A 15,782-nucleotide genomic window follows, 5' to 3' on the forward strand; every position below is an offset into this window, starting at 1 on the left:
GACCAGTCTGGGCAACATAATGAGACCCCATGTCGAAAAACAAATTATGTAAAAATTAGCTGGCTTGGTGAGGCATGATCCCCGACACTTGGGAGGCTGAGGCAGGAGGATCATTTGAGCCCAAGAGTACAAGGCTGCCGTGAGCAGCCTGCACTCCAGCAGCCTGGGTAACAGAGTGAGACCCTATTTCAAAAAGAATAAAGAAAAGAAAAATATGGAGAATTTTATCATCAAGGTGAAGTAAAATTCATTCATTTATTGTATTTTGATCATATTCATTCTTCACTATGTATTGAGCCAGCTCCATGAAAGACAGTAATATGACCACTTAAATTTGTAGTTATCATCCCCTCTATTAAATTCAATAAACATTTTTTATTATCTTTTACAAGCACTGCTTGTTAGGAGAACAGTGTGGTGTCAACAAAGTAAGACATATGCACCTCTAGTCCCTATGAAGAAAACTTTCAAGCACATAGCAAAGGACCTACCTATATTAGAAGCCCCACAGAATTGAAAGAATTGAAACCCATCGAGAAGAGTTGTTGTAGAGAGCAAGATTCAAAGTGTGAACACTCATCCTTGTCAATCAGGGTTCTCACTCTTAAACACAATGTCAGAAGTAAGCTGATGGTTATATTTAATATTTAGGCAAGAAGATACATGTGTATGCATTTTTGGACTTGTACACATACCAGGATTCAATAAAGTATCATCTATTAGTGGAAAAAAAAGAATTGAAAGCTAATGAGGACTTAAACTCCAAGCCTAGGCCCTCCTAGATCTTTCCCCTGAAAACTCTTTTATTATCAATCTTCTGTCCACCCTACCTAATAGCCAAGCTTCCTACCAAAATAGAACTAGACTGCTTATGTTAAATGCCAGCCTCCAACACTTAATAACCATGTTTTACGGCAAATGATGTAACTGTCATGAGCTTCACTTTTCTCATCTACAAAAGGTGGATAGTAATAGTAGATACCTCATAGGACCTCTGAAAGGATTAAATGAGTTCATATGTACAGTCATGTATCACATAATGATATTGAGTGACTTAAGATTGTAACGAAATTGAAAAATGTTTATCACCTACTTACATCATGGCCATTGCTGCGTTGTAGTGCAATGCATTACCTTTTTTATGTTTAGATACGTTTAAATACACAAATACTTACTACTGTATTATAGTTGCCTACAGTATTCAGTACAGTCACATGCTATATGGGTTTGTAGCATAGGAGCAATATTCTATACCATACAGCCTAGATGTGTAGTAGGTTATACCATCTGGGTTTTTATAAGTACTGTATACTCTATGATGTTTACACAACAACGAAATTGCCTAATGACAGCTTTCTCAGACTGTATGCCTGTTGTCAAGCAATGCGTGACTGCATATATTTCTTATAATGGTGCCTGGAATACTGTAAGTGTCATGTAAGAGTTTGGCACATAAAAGTGCTATATATGTATCGCCTGTCATCATTGTCATCATGAGATTTACTGATTTCCATGTGTTCAGTTTGTATTAGCTTATGTGTACCTTTTAATCTCTTGCAGTCTATTATTTGTGTCAATTTTACTTTTTCTTTCTCTTTTTAGATGGGAAATTTGGAATTAAGCCTTCCCAGAGGAGAATTTCTGGAAAATCTACATTTCATAGTGAAATGGAGGGTGAAGATACAAGAGATGATTCATTATACTCTATTTTAGAAGAATTGTGGCAAGATGCTGAACAGATAAAGAGATGTCAGGAAAAACACAACAAACTTCTGAGTCGCACTACTTTCCTCAATAAGAAAATATTGAATACAGAGTGGGATTATGAATATAAAGACATTGGAAAATTTGTTCACCCAAACCCAAATCTCATTCTTTCACAGAAAAGACCCCATAAACGTGATTCATTTGGGAAGAGTTTTAAGCATAATTTAGACTTACGTATTCATAATAAAAGCAATGCAGCAAAGAACCTGGATAAAACTATTGGGCATGGTCAAGTTTTTACCCAGAACTCTTCTTATAGTCACCACGAAAATACACATACAGGAGTGAAGTTCTGTGAACGTAATCAATGTGGAAAAGTCCTCAGCCTCAAACACTCACTCAGTCAAAATGTGAAATTTCCCATTGGAGAGAAGGCAAACACATGTACTGAATTTGGGAAGATCTTCACCCAGAGGTCACATTTCTTTGCTCCTCAGAAAATTCATACTGTGGAAAAACCTCATGAGCTTAGCAAATGTGTAAATGTTTTTACACAGAAGCCACTACTCAGTATATATCTGAGAGTTCATAGAGATGAAAAACTCTACATATGTACTAAATGTGGGAAGGCCTTCATCCAGAATTCAGAATTAATTATGCATGAGAAAACTCATACTAGAGAGAAACCCTATAAATGCAATGAATGTGGGAAATCATTTTTCCAGGTGTCATCTCTACTCAGGCATCAGACAACTCATACTGGAGAAAAACTCTTTGAATGCAGTGAATGTGGTAAAGGCTTCTCCCTGAACTCAGCCCTCAATATACATCAGAAAATTCACACTGGAGAGAGACATCACAAATGCAGTGAGTGTGGGAAAGCCTTTACCCAAAAATCAACACTCAGGATGCATCAGAGAATTCATACAGGAGAGAGGTCCTATATCTGTACTCAATGTGGGCAGGCCTTCATCCAGAAGGCACACTTGATTGCACATCAAAGAATTCACACTGGAGAGAAGCCTTATGAATGCAGTGACTGTGGGAAATCTTTCCCTTCTAAGTCACAACTCCAGATGCATAAGAGAATTCACACAGGAGAGAAACCCTATATATGCACTGAATGTGGGAAGGCTTTCACCAACAGGTCAAATCTCAATACTCACCAGAAGTCTCATACTGGAGAAAAGTCTTATATATGTGCTGAATGTGGGAAGGCCTTCACCGACAGGTCAAATTTCAATAAACACCAGACCATTCACACTGGAGAGAAACCATATGTTTGTGCTGATTGTGGGAGGGCCTTCATCCAGAAGTCAGAGTTGATTACACATCAGAGAATTCATACTACAGAGAAGCCTTATAAATGTCCTGACTGTGAGAAATCCTTCTCCAAGAAACCACATCTCAAAGTACATCAACGAATTCACACAGGGGAGAAACCATATATATGTGCAGAATGTGGGAAAGCCTTCACTGATAGGTCAAATTTCAATAAACATCAGACAATTCATACTGGAGATAAACCGTATAAATGCAGTGACTGTGGAAAAGGGTTCACCCAGAAATCAGTTCTCAGTATGCATCGCAATATTCATACATGAAAGTAATCCTGTTTCTTGAAAATGAGAGCCTTATAAGGCTGACAAAAGTCAGGTCTAACTATATATTATAAAATTCATCCAAGACAGATCCTATATGAATATGTTGTATAAGGAAAAGCATCAGGCTATCTCACTTGAGATGGAAAAAAATTATTCAGAAGAAACTCTCTTAAAAATGCATTGAAGGAGAGAGAATTTGCACAGCCTCATGAAATATAGTAAAAGTCATACTGGGAAAAATGTTGTCAGTTTGGTGTGTTAGGAAAAGCCTTCCTATAGAAAGTATTATAAGTTAAATTGTTACCAAATTCTTTATAGGAAGGAGAGTGCAAAATTATGTAAATGATGGTCAGGTTTACTGTGTTATATTAAGCAATTTAAAGTGATAACAAAATGAAAGGTAGTGCAGCAAAATAATGTAACTGATGAGTAGACCTACTGCCAGTTCTATAGGGTGTTTGTGGCAGAACACAGTGCATAACAGGAGGAATATTAAAATTTTTTCAAATTTAGAATAATTATGTCCATCAAATGTTTCTTACTGAATATGTCTATCAAATATGTTTCTTACTGATTATTTCTATCAAGTGAGTCCACAATTTAAAAGTCACTTTGGTTTTATATATACACACATCTGCAGATATAATTTTATAAGAACACACAAATATAATCCTATCATTCGTACTGGTTTCCATGACATAGTATCTTGTTTTCTTTTGTTGTGGTACAATGCAAAGTAGCCACAGATTCCTTCCATCCCAAGTAGCGTCTCTTTGTCTACTACTTGACTTTGAACTTGGCCATGTGACTTTCTTTGGCCAATGGAAATTAGCAGAGAATCAATAAGAAGCTGGAGAAGTGTGCAAAGCCTGCCTTGAAGCTTACCCTCTCGCTGCTCTTTGCAAACCTGAAGAATCTCAAATTGCCCCACTGGGGGGTGAGGAGCCACCACATGGAGCAGTGGTGAGCCAGCCTTGCTGAGGCCCCTTAGACCAAGTAGCCTGCCAATTGTCAGAATTGGGAGTGAGGTTTTCCAAGACCTCTAGCACCAGCTGAGCCAGCCTAGCCCAGAAGAGCCATACCAGTTATTCCAGCTGATTTACGGAATTGTGAGATAAATAAAATGATTATAGTTTTAAGCAACATAAGTTTTGGGGGTAGTTTGTTGTACAGAAAATGCTAAGTAATATTTGAAAGTATATGTTTGGGGGAGGGGGCATAGTGGACCAAAATGTGACATGTGGCATTGGCTTTGGGTCTGAGTGGCACGTAGAAACTGGAAAAACAGTGAGGAAAACTGTTTTTCCTCAAATGACAAAGGTTGAATAGATGGCAACCCATGTTATTTAGTAGGGAAAATATAGAAAAACAGTCGTCACCATACTCTGGGAAGATAGAGAATGGACCAAACGAACTGGTGGATCTGGCTAAGGAGATTTGCAGCAGAATATGGGAAGTATCAGTTTGCTTCTTTTAGCTGCATATGATAAGATATAGAAAGAGAGAAATGAACTAAGGAAATAACTGTTTCTTTGGCAAGCAGAATTCAGAAGAAATACGGAAAAGCCAAGGATTGCTGGGTTGAAAAATAATGGTTTCACATCGCTAGTCTCTCCAGCTATCTAACTATTCTCAAGGTAAAAAATGGCCTCAGGGTAAAGATCAAATCATGGTTGTGTCTGTAAGACTCTTTATTACAGTGTGTGAAATAGTTCAGTTGGTGCTTAGGAGACCGTCTCAGATAAACTTAAGGGCTTCTAAAAATCTTCATGACATTGTCCCATAGAAGCCTGACATACTACTCAAAGTGGAGAGAGACCTATCTTAAAAAGAATTGCTGATGTGGCATTTGGGGAAAGGAGTAGATCCAAACCAGATTCCTAGGAAACTCACAAAGTTTTTAATAGAGTTTTACTAGTAAAACTACCTCCAGGTTGGACTTCCAGGGACTGAAACAGTTCAAAATGAAAAGTGGCCTCTGGATTCCCCTCCCTAACTTCTGTGAATAGGATACAAGCTGAGAAAGTTACTCAGATGCAAACATGGTCCATTTCTTATGGAAAATGAAGGGCATCTCAGAGGGAAGACCCAAGAACAATATATTAAAATGGACTGGGGAGCCATTCCCAGGGAGAACTGTGCCCTAATCAAGAAACATTATCTGCCCCTGGAGCCAAGGGAACTGACAACATTTGCTCTGTGGGGTTTCAGAATTGTTATGGAACAGTGACTGATACGTGCCTCGTGGTCCTCCTCTTTTTGAATGGGAGTGTCTATTACAGTTATCCTGTACCTATCCCACCATTGTATATATTAGATGTGTGTTGGGGGGCATATAACTTGTCATTTAGCTCACAGGTATCTGGATCAAGAAACTGAAAAACTGTACCCAAGGAACCTCAGCCACAACTGAACCTGATACAGAAGACTTGAGATTCTGGATTGGAGCTTGATGCCACAATTTTGGATGAGAAATTTGGAGGTCCTGGAATAGGGGTGAACATATTTTGCATGGGGTGGTAATGTGAATAATTTGTGACCAGAAGACACACTGTGTTAGGTAGAAAAATGCTACAGATGTCTTCATCCCTGTATATGTGTCCTTCAGTCTTTATTTCTCTTTGTGTTTCAGTTAGGATAATTTCTATTGATCCATCTTCAAATTCACTGATGTTTTTTCCCTTACCCTGGCTTTGTCAAGTCTACTGATGAACCCATTGAAGGCATTCTTCAACTCAGTTGTGTTTTATTTTTATTTCTAATATTTCCATTTGATTCTTACAGTTTTCATATATCTGCTGAAGTTCCCCATCTTTTCATGCATGTTCATGTTTTCCCCTCTACCCTTTGTCTTAGTCAGTTTGAGCTGCTGTAATAAAGCACCATAGACTTGGTGGCTTATAAACAACAGAAATTTATTCCTCACAGTTCTGGAGCCTGGAAGACTGAGATCAGAATCTAGCACGGTTAGGTCTTGGTGACGGCCCTCTTCAAGGTTGCAAACTGCTCACTTCTCCTTGTATTTTCCCATGTCTACAGCTAGAGAACTCTTTGGGATCCCTTTTATAAGGGCACCAATCCCATTCATGAGGTCTCCACCCACATTACCTAACTACCTCCCAAAGGCTCCACCTCCTAATACCATCACATTGAGGATTAGGATTTTAACATATGAATTTTGGGGGAGGATGCAAACATTCAGCCCATAATAGCCTCTAACATATTAATCATAGTTATTTTTAACTCCCTGTCTGATAGTTCCAACTACTAGGTCAACTGAGTCTAGGTCTGTTGTTGTCTTCTCTTGCTCTTTTGCATCTAATAATTTTTGGCTGAATGTCACAGATGTTGTATGTAGGATAGTAGAAACTGAGGTAAATAGTAATTATTCCTGGAAATAGCCATGGTTGCCCTTTTGATAGGCCATTAGCATGGGGAGATTGAATCCATCTAATCAGGAGTTGGGCTGAGTTTGTGTTTCTTTGTTGCCAGTGTTACCTTTGCTGTACCATAGACTTAAAATTCCTCTAATGTTATCTTATGCTTGAGGTAGGCACTGGTTTGTCCAGAGAATTATATTTTTCCCAGACCACACTTGCCTTTAGGCCTGTAGGCCTTTCCTGTGTGCCTGCATCTGAGGGAGGGTCTTTCTCCATGTTGTTGCCTCTACGTTAGTAGCAGACAACTGTTATTACTTGGTTCTTGCTGACCTGGTGAGTTGGGGGGCAGGGTTGTCCTGGGCCAGCCTCAGTTTTTGTCAGGCCCTGAATCCCTGGGTCTTGAGGGTGGGATTTTTTAGTGATCCTGCCCTCTTCCACTGGTAGAAGGCCTTTAATGATCTGGGCCCAGGATGATTTCCTGCCCTTTTATCATGGGTGGAATTTTTTTTTTTCCATTTCCCTCACTCTAGTCACAGTGAATCTTTACCTGTGTCCTGAGGGCAACAGGGTTTGCTGCACTTCTTTTAGTGGCTTAAGGATTTTGTTCTTTAGGGGAGTAGGGTTTCATTGGAGCTTTGTGCCATTTCTATATTAGCAGCAGCCCCCTTGCAGGCCTACCCCACGGAGGTAGGCTTTCTCCAGTCTTCTTCCTTCTCCCCGTGTTTCTTGAGAGCACTCAGTGGATGACTATGGAGAAGAGCCTGCGAGTAGAGACCAACTACCCTTAGGTCTACAGTTCTCATGAGTCTCCCGCACTCAGCCTTTAGCAATTCATTAAAAATTCTTGTTGAATTCTTACTGCTTATATAGTGGCCTCATCTTCCTTCCTGCTGTACCACAGATGGTCCAGGAGAGGCACTTGTCTTTTATTATGTTTCAAACTAGTTGGTTGCTCTGTAATCTTAGCTCTCTAATGGGTTCGAGAAAACTTATGTTTTTGCAGATTACCCAGCTTTGTTCTTGTTATAAAGATGGGAGCAGTGTTCTTTCCAGATGTCTACATGCTAGGCAGAAACTAGAAGTCTGGACAGTCTCCATTGTCTCCTACTATCAGAACATGTGTCCTTTTCAGTGTGACTTTGCCACTTCGCCCATCAAGAGGTAGAATCTATTTCTTCAACCCCTGCAACTGGGCTTGGCTATTTTGTTGGCCAATGGGACATTAACAAATATGATACAAGCAGAGGCTTGAGAAGTGCCTGCATAATGAGGCTTGCCCACTTTTGCGGCTCTTTGGAATCCTGAACCCATGTGTGGAAAAGCCTGAACTGTGCTGTTGGAAAATGAGAGAGATCACATGGAGCAGTAATGGAGCAAAGACCAGCCATCCCAGTTGAGATACCCTACACCAACCAGATTTTCAACTGCCAGACATATGAATGAAGCTATCCTAGGCATCCAGTCTTGGTCAAGGCAACTTTGGCTGGCAGTCTCTGAGGTGACCCTGAATGATTCCCACCTCCTGGTATTCTCACTCTTATATAATCCCCTCCTCTTGAGTTTGGACTGGAATTAGTGACTTGGTTCTAGTGAATAGAATGAGGCAGAGGTAATGGGACGTCATGTCCAAGATTAGTTACAAAAAGACTGTGGCTTCCATTTTGGGTGCTTGCTTACTCTCTCGGATGGCTCATCATAGGGGAAACCTGCTGCTACATCATGAGATAGCCCTGTGGAAAGGCCCACATGAGTGAACTTTGAAGCATACCTCCCCCAGTTTAACCTTTAGATGAGGACCACAGCCAAATAGCTTGACTGTAAGCCAGATAGCTTGACTCATGAGAGACCTTCAGCCAGAGGCATCTTTTGAGCCACACGAATTCCTGACCCACAGAAACTGCAAGACAATAAATGTTGTTTTAAGCTGCTAAATTTTAGGGTAATTTGTTACACAGTAATAGGTTAATAATACACTGGCCCAGATAAGGAAGTTTCTGCCATCCATCCCAGCCATCCCAAACAACTACCAGAATAATGGATTAAAACGTTAAGTGTTTTAAGTCACTAAGTTTTGGGCGGCATGATAACAACTCAGCAAAAAGCTAACTGATACATTCATTATTTATTGCATTTCTTCCTCCACTATTCTTCCCTAACAGATGACCAATACTAATAAACTACTGTGAACACTTTCATGTTTTAATCTCTACTCTGTGCTCATAATCATATATAGACATACATAAGTTCCCATGCTTGTAATCAGAAGTTATATAAGATTGTTTCCTCCTTTGATTTTCAAAAATGGGATCATAACATACAACCATCTCTGCAGCTTGCTTTATTATTATTCAACAATATTTCTTTTGAATGGTTGCATGATAGTTTATGGGGTGGATATACAATAATGTATTAAACTATTTGCATTGTTAAAATTTATTCACTCCCATTTTCAACCCTTTTTTGTCACTGGGAACAATGCTGTTAAAAATACTAAAAGATAGTTTGCATAGTGGTTAGGTAGATAGGCTCAGGAACCCATCTGCCAGGGTTTCAATCCTGGCTCTACCAATATACTAGTTTATGTGACCTTAGGAAGGTTAGTTAACCTCTCTGTCCTGATGGTTTTCATCTATAAAAGAGGTACACACTAGCACCTATCATAGATTTGACTAAGAAGCATATTTCTTTCCTAGGGCTGCTATAACAAAGTACCACAAATTGGGCAGCCTGAAACAGCAGAAATTGTCTCACAGTTCTTGAGGCTGGAGATCCGAATCACGGTGTCAGCAGGGCCATGCTCCCTCTGAAGGTGCTAGGGAAGGAACTGTTCCATGCCTCTCTCCTAGCTTTTGAGAGCCTCAGGTGTTATTTGGCTTATGGATGCATTATTCCTGTCAGATGGCTGTTTTCTCCCTGTGTTTCTTCACATCATGTTCCCTCTGTGTGTCTGGCTGTGTTTCCAAATTTCGCCTTTTATAAGGACACTAGTTATATTGGATTGGGGTTCACTTTAATGGCCCCATTTTAACTTAATTACCTCTGTACTCTATTTCCAAATAAAATTGTATTCTGAGGTTCTAGAGATTAGGATTTCCACGTATCTTTTTTGCAGGTACACAGTTCATTAACAAGAAGTTAATGCATATTGTGTAGAGCTCTTAGAACTATGCATGGAGAGAATTTCTTAATGGGTATTAGATACACCTCACTTCCTGAGCCCGCATAGGTCCCCCTACAACTCTCTGTGCTTGGGACACTGAGGTGGGATTTGAGAGCTTGTTTCCGGCATCTTAGTGTCATCCAACTATCTAAAGAAAATGTAGGGAGTAACAGGAAAAGCAGGCCTAAGACCAAAGCTTGTGCTTTGGGTCGAGAAGGATATGTCTATAGAAGATAATGACAAGGAGCAGCCAGAGAGGTAAAAACATACCAGGTGAGCAAGGGGCTCATAGAGAACAGCGTTTCCAACGAGTGTTTTAATGGAGGACTTGTCCAAATTAGACATCAATTCGTATGAGGATGGAAAATTGGTTCTTGATTTTATGACACAGAGGTTGTTGTTGGCTTTGATGAATGCTATTTTGGAAGTAAATTTAAACAAAGCAATTGAGCAAACTCAGAGGAATTTCTGAATTCAGGTAGTGTTACTTCACCATGAAGCAATTTTTCTCATAGAAAAATATCAAGCCATTGGACTAGATTATTCTGTTGTTTGGGTTATACTGAGAAATAAGAGTTGGCTAAAGTAGAAATTACATGAGATTTGGAAGGTCAAAGGGAAGGAGCAACTATTGCTGTGAAGGTCTTTGAAATTAGAGACAGTGAAGGACAGATGCAGAGGTACCCAGCAGGTTCCAATTTTTCCTATCTTCCACTCTATATCCAGCCCTTCTTTCCATCATCCAGCCCTGCTGACCAATAGTAGCCCCAGGTTTACCACCAGATGCTTGGCTGCAGGCTCACAAAAGCTTCTCATGGACTTCTCCATCAGCTTCTCTTGGCAGTCCCACATCAGCAGCTAGATATGCCTGGCTTCTCAGATTTTCCTGAAAGTTCTGATTTATCCACCCATGCTAATGTCTCAAAAGGGCTGGTTTAGTGATTTATTTAGTCTTCTAACTCCCCCTTCTAAATCTTCCCCAGCTACTTCTATAAATTTGCATGCATCCCTTATTCCATAATACTCATAGTTATTATGCTTCCCTGATTGACATATTTACACTTTTTTTTCCTGAGAATTTGATAGATGCTGCTCTTCTAAAATTGAGTGATGTTATTGAGAAGTCTTAGACAAACTTGCTCTCTTTTTTCTTGTATATAATGTGCCTTTCTGCCATATGATTCTTTTTTTATTCTTGAAGTTAAGGATCTATGGAAGCATATGCTTTGGTCCTGATCTTTGTGTATTAATTTTACCTGAGTTATAGTGAGCCATTCCAATCATTCGTTTCAAGGAAGTTTTATTTTGCTTAACATTTTTTCTGACCCATTTCTTCTCTTCTTCAGGGACATCAATTATGCATATGTAAGATGTCTTTGTCATCTTCTGCATTCATTTTCTACCAATCAACATTCATTTCACATCATTATTCTTTTCAGTTTTGTGTGATTGACTCTAGCCCTGTCTTCAGAGACAATTCTTCTTGAATCTCATGTTCTTCATGTTTAGACATTAACAAGCAATTTGCTCAGATTTATTTACATTCCAGGATAGTAAAGACAGAGAATGTCTCCCTCCCTGGAGACTTTCCCAGAGATTTGGTTGCATTCCAGGTTAATAAAGAATATATATATATACTCAAAGAAGAAGATGGACAATAAAACAATATAACATTATTTCCCTCACATCTTAATTATGTGTATTTTCAATCATGTAGACATATTGAAAACACAGTACAATGTATATAACATCCATCTAGATTTAACAATTTATATGTAATTTTTCCTGAAATATCAGTGGTAAGTTATAGATATAACATTACACCCATAAATAATTGAGCATTCATCTCCTAAAAATAAGGACATTCTCTCACATACCTGGAATATCATTATCAATCTAACTCTATGATATATCCAGTCCATTTCCAAATTTCTCCCATTGTCCCCAAAACATATTTTACAGTTTTAACGAGGTAGAATTAGCATACAAAAAGTGGAACTTGTTTAAAGTGTACAATTTGATGAGTTTTGATGTGTGCACCTTTCCAACCATCATGACAATACAAATAATGAATATATCAATCACCCCAAAAAAGTTTCCTTATGCCTCGTTGTCATTCAGCCCTCTTTCCCCACATTCTTCCCACATCCACAGGCAATCATGGATCTGTTTTTTATTGCTATAGGTTAGTTTGCATTTCCTACAATTTTATACACATGGAATAATACTATGGGTACTCTTGTTTGGCTCCTTCCGTTCAGCATAATAAGTTTGAGATTCATTCATGTTGTTGTTATATGCGTCTATGTTCATTCCTTTTTATTGCTAAGTGTTATTTCTTTATATGGACATACCAGAATTTGTTTATCCATTCATGTTTTGATGGAAATTTGTATTTCCAGCTTTTGGCTATTACAAATAAAACTGATGTGAACATTTGTTTACAAGTCTGAGTGGACATAGTTTTCATTTCTCTTGAGTAAATGCATAGGAGTGAATGGCCTAGTCATATGGTAGGTATATATTTAATTATTTAAGAAATTGTCAAACTGCTTTCCAAAGTGGTTGTACTATGTTACATTTTAACCAGCAGTATATAAGTGCTGCAGTTGCTTCATTGGGTATGATTATTATTTTTAATTTTAGTCATTTAATGGGGGTGTAGTGGTATTTCACTGTGGTTTTAAGTTACACTTCCCTAATAAGTAATGCTGTTGAGCATCTTTTCTTGTGTTTATGTACCATCTGTACACCATCTTGGTTGATGTATCTTTTTAAATATTTTGCCCATTTGTAAACTCAGTTATTTGTCTTATTATTGAGTTGTAAGTGTCTTTATATATCCTAGATATATGTCCTTTGTTGGATGTATATTTTGCAAACAGTTTCTTCTAGGTTTGCCTTTTCATTTAAATAACAGAAGACCAAAAGTTTTTAATGTTAACAAGTTCAATTCATTTTTGTTTTCTTTTATAGTTCATGTTCTTTTGGTCATGGTTAATAAATTTTTGCAAAGCTCAAGGTCATTAAGATAAAAGTTTTTAAAAAGATTTATGCTTTCTTCTAGAAGTTTTATAATATTGGCTCTTATATTTGGTAACCTAATCCATTTTTATTTAATTTTGTATATGATGAAAAACCTTTCCAAAGATAAGGATTTAGGTTGATTTTGATTTGCATATGGCTGTCCAGTTGTTCCAGAACCATTTGTTGAAAATGATAATGCATTGGATTGCCTTGATATATTTATCAAAAAATTAATTGGTTGGTTCTATTTCTGCTTTAGTTTTCTATTATGCCAATACCACTACTGCCAGTACTACACCATTACTGTCGCTTCTGTACTACTGTAGCATTACTCTTTGCTGTAGCTTCATAAGTCTTGAAGTCAGATCATGCAAATCCTCTAACTTTATTCCTCTTTTTCACAGATGTTTTGGCTATTCTGGTTTTTCTTTGAATTTCTATATAAATTTTAGAATCACCTTGTCAGTTACTATTAAAAGCCTGCTGGAATTTTGAGACTGAACTGAATTCATAGATCTATATGGAGAGAATTGACATCTTAATTACATTGTTTTCCTATCCATAAACAGGATATATCATTCCTTTTATTTAGGTCTTTAATTTTTCTTAGAAGTGTTTTGTAGTGGCTGGGCGCGGTGGCTCACGCCTGTAATCTCAGCACTTTGGGAGGCCAAGGCGAGCGGATCACGAGGTCAGGAGACCGAGACCATCCTGGCTAGCACGGTGAAACCCCATCTCTACTAAAAATACAAAAAATTAGCCGGGCGTTGTGGCGGGTGCCTGGCTAATTTTTTACTGGCTAATTTAGCCTGGCTACTTGGGAGGCTGAGGCAGGAGAATGGCGTGAACCCAGGAGATGGGACTTGCAGTGAGCAGAGTTTGTGCCACTGCACTCCAGCCTGGGTGACAGAGCGAGACTCTGTCTCAAAAAAAAAAAAAAAAAAAAGTGTTTTGTAGTTTTCAAGTATACAAGCCTTAGACATATCTTGTCAAATTCATCTCTAAATAATTCATATCTATGCTTTTGAATGGTACTAGTTATTTTTAAATTTCAATTTCCAATATTTCTTTGCTAGTACATAGAAATATAATTCACTTTTATGTGTTGATCTTGTATACGATAACCTTGCTAAACTCACTTATTATTTCTAGTAATTTTGTAAATCCTGTAAGCTTTTCTACACAATCATGTCATCTGTGAAGTGTGATAGTTTCACTTCTTCCTTTCCACTATAGATGCTCTTTCTTTTTTTGTCTTATTGCATTGACTAAAACCTACAATATAATGTTGAATAGAAGTGGTCAGAGTGTATATCTTTGCCCTTTTCTTGATCTTCAGAAGAAAACATTTATTCTTTCACTATTGAGTATGATATTAGCTATATGTTTTTCATACATGATCTTGATCAGGTTGATGAAGTTGCCTCTACTCCTAGTTTGTTGATAGTTTATCAGGAATAGGTGTTAGATTTTGTCAAATGTTTTTTCTCCATCGAGATTATGATATAGTTTTTCTTTTTTAGTTTGTTAGTTTTTTGAATTACATTTACTATTGATAGATTTAGTATTCCTGGAATTAAACTCTTCTTGGTCATGATGTACTACCATTTTTATATTTCACTAGATTCACTTTGCTAAAAATTTTGTTAAGAATTTTTGCATATATGTTTATGTGGGATACTGGTCTATAGTTTTCTTTTCTTGTATTTTCTTTGTCCGCTTTTGGTATCAGGGTAATGCTGGGCTCACAGAATGAATTGGGAAGTGGTACCTCCTCTGAAAGAGTTAGTGTGGAAATGGTATTATGCCTCCTTTTAATGTTTGATACAATTTTCCAGTGAAGTCATTTGGTCCTAGAATTCTTTTGTGAAAAGGCTTTTAACTGCAAATTCAATTCCTTAATAGTTAGGAAACTATTCAGGTTGTCATATTCTTCTTCATTAAGCTTTGTTTGTATATTTCAAAGAACTTATCTATTTTACATAAGTTGTCTAATTTAGGAACATGAAGTTGTTTGTCACATCCCCTTTTTATCTGTAGAGTTGGAAGTGATGTCTCCTCTCATTCTTGATATCAGTAATTTGTGTCTTCACTTTTTTTCTCCTGATCAGTCTGGCTAGTGGTTTCTCAATTTTATTGATTTTCTCAAGAAGCTTTTAGTGTCCTTGATTTTCTCTATTGTTTTTCTATTTTGGATTTTGTTGATTTATGCTCTTTTCTTTATTATTTCCTTTTTCTGCTCATTTGACTTAAATGTGCTCATTTTCGGCCGGGCGCGGTGGCTCACACCTGTAATCCCAACATTTTGGGAGGCCGAGGTGGGTGGATCATTTGAGGTCAGGAGTTCAAGACCAGCTGTGCCAACATGGTGAGACCCTGTCTCTACTAAAAATACAAAAATTAGCCAGGTGCGGTGGCGCATGCCTGTAATCCCAGCTACTCGGGAGGCTGAGGCAAGAGAATTGCTTGAACCCGGGAGGCAGAGGTTGCACTGAGCCGAGATCATGCCACTGCACTCCAGCCTGGGCGACAGAGTGAGACTCCGTCTCAAAAAAAAAAAAAAGTGCTCATTTTCTAGTTTCTATGGTTGAAGCTGCAGTCACTGCTTTGAGATTTTCCTTCTTTTGTAGTATAAATTTTTAGTGATATAAATTATCCTCTAAGCACTCATTTAGTAGCAACACATATATTTTGATGTTTTTACATTTTTACATTGATACTGTATTGTAATGATATTTTTACATTGTTTTTACATTTTCATTCATTCAAAATACTTACTAACTTACCTTACGATTTCTTCTTTGTCCCATAGGTTATTTAGAAGTGTATTATTCAGTATGCAAATATTTGAGTATTTTTTACTTATCTTTCCCTATGATTTATAATTTGATTCTGTTGTGGTCA

At 37.8% G+C, this 15,782-nt stretch overlaps 1 protein-coding gene across 8 annotated transcripts in view; it reads left to right on the plus strand.

Annotated features, from left to right (window-relative positions):
* The window catches only part of LOC129475585 (zinc finger protein 81), a 97,803-nt gene extending 85,505 nt beyond the window's left edge, over positions 1–12,298 (plus strand). For 7 of the 8 annotated variants that reach the window (XM_055267734.2, XM_063634413.1, XM_063634411.1 and 4 more), the window contains one exon: positions 1,603–4,454. In XM_055267734.2, the coding sequence (XP_055123709.1) occupies positions 1,603–3,311 (1,709 nt within the window). In that variant the 3' untranslated portion in view covers positions 3,312–4,454. Of the gene's footprint in view, positions 1–1,602; positions 4,455–10,597 lie in introns of those variants that run through there. The other variant, XM_055267737.2, reaches the window with a different exon arrangement.
* Positions 12,299–15,782: the final 3,484 nt, after the last annotated feature.

This window comes from Symphalangus syndactylus, chromosome X, assembly GCF_028878055.3.
Source record: "Symphalangus syndactylus isolate Jambi chromosome X, NHGRI_mSymSyn1-v2.1_pri, whole genome shotgun sequence".
Lineage (NCBI taxonomy): Eukaryota > Metazoa > Chordata > Mammalia > Primates > Hylobatidae > Symphalangus > Symphalangus syndactylus.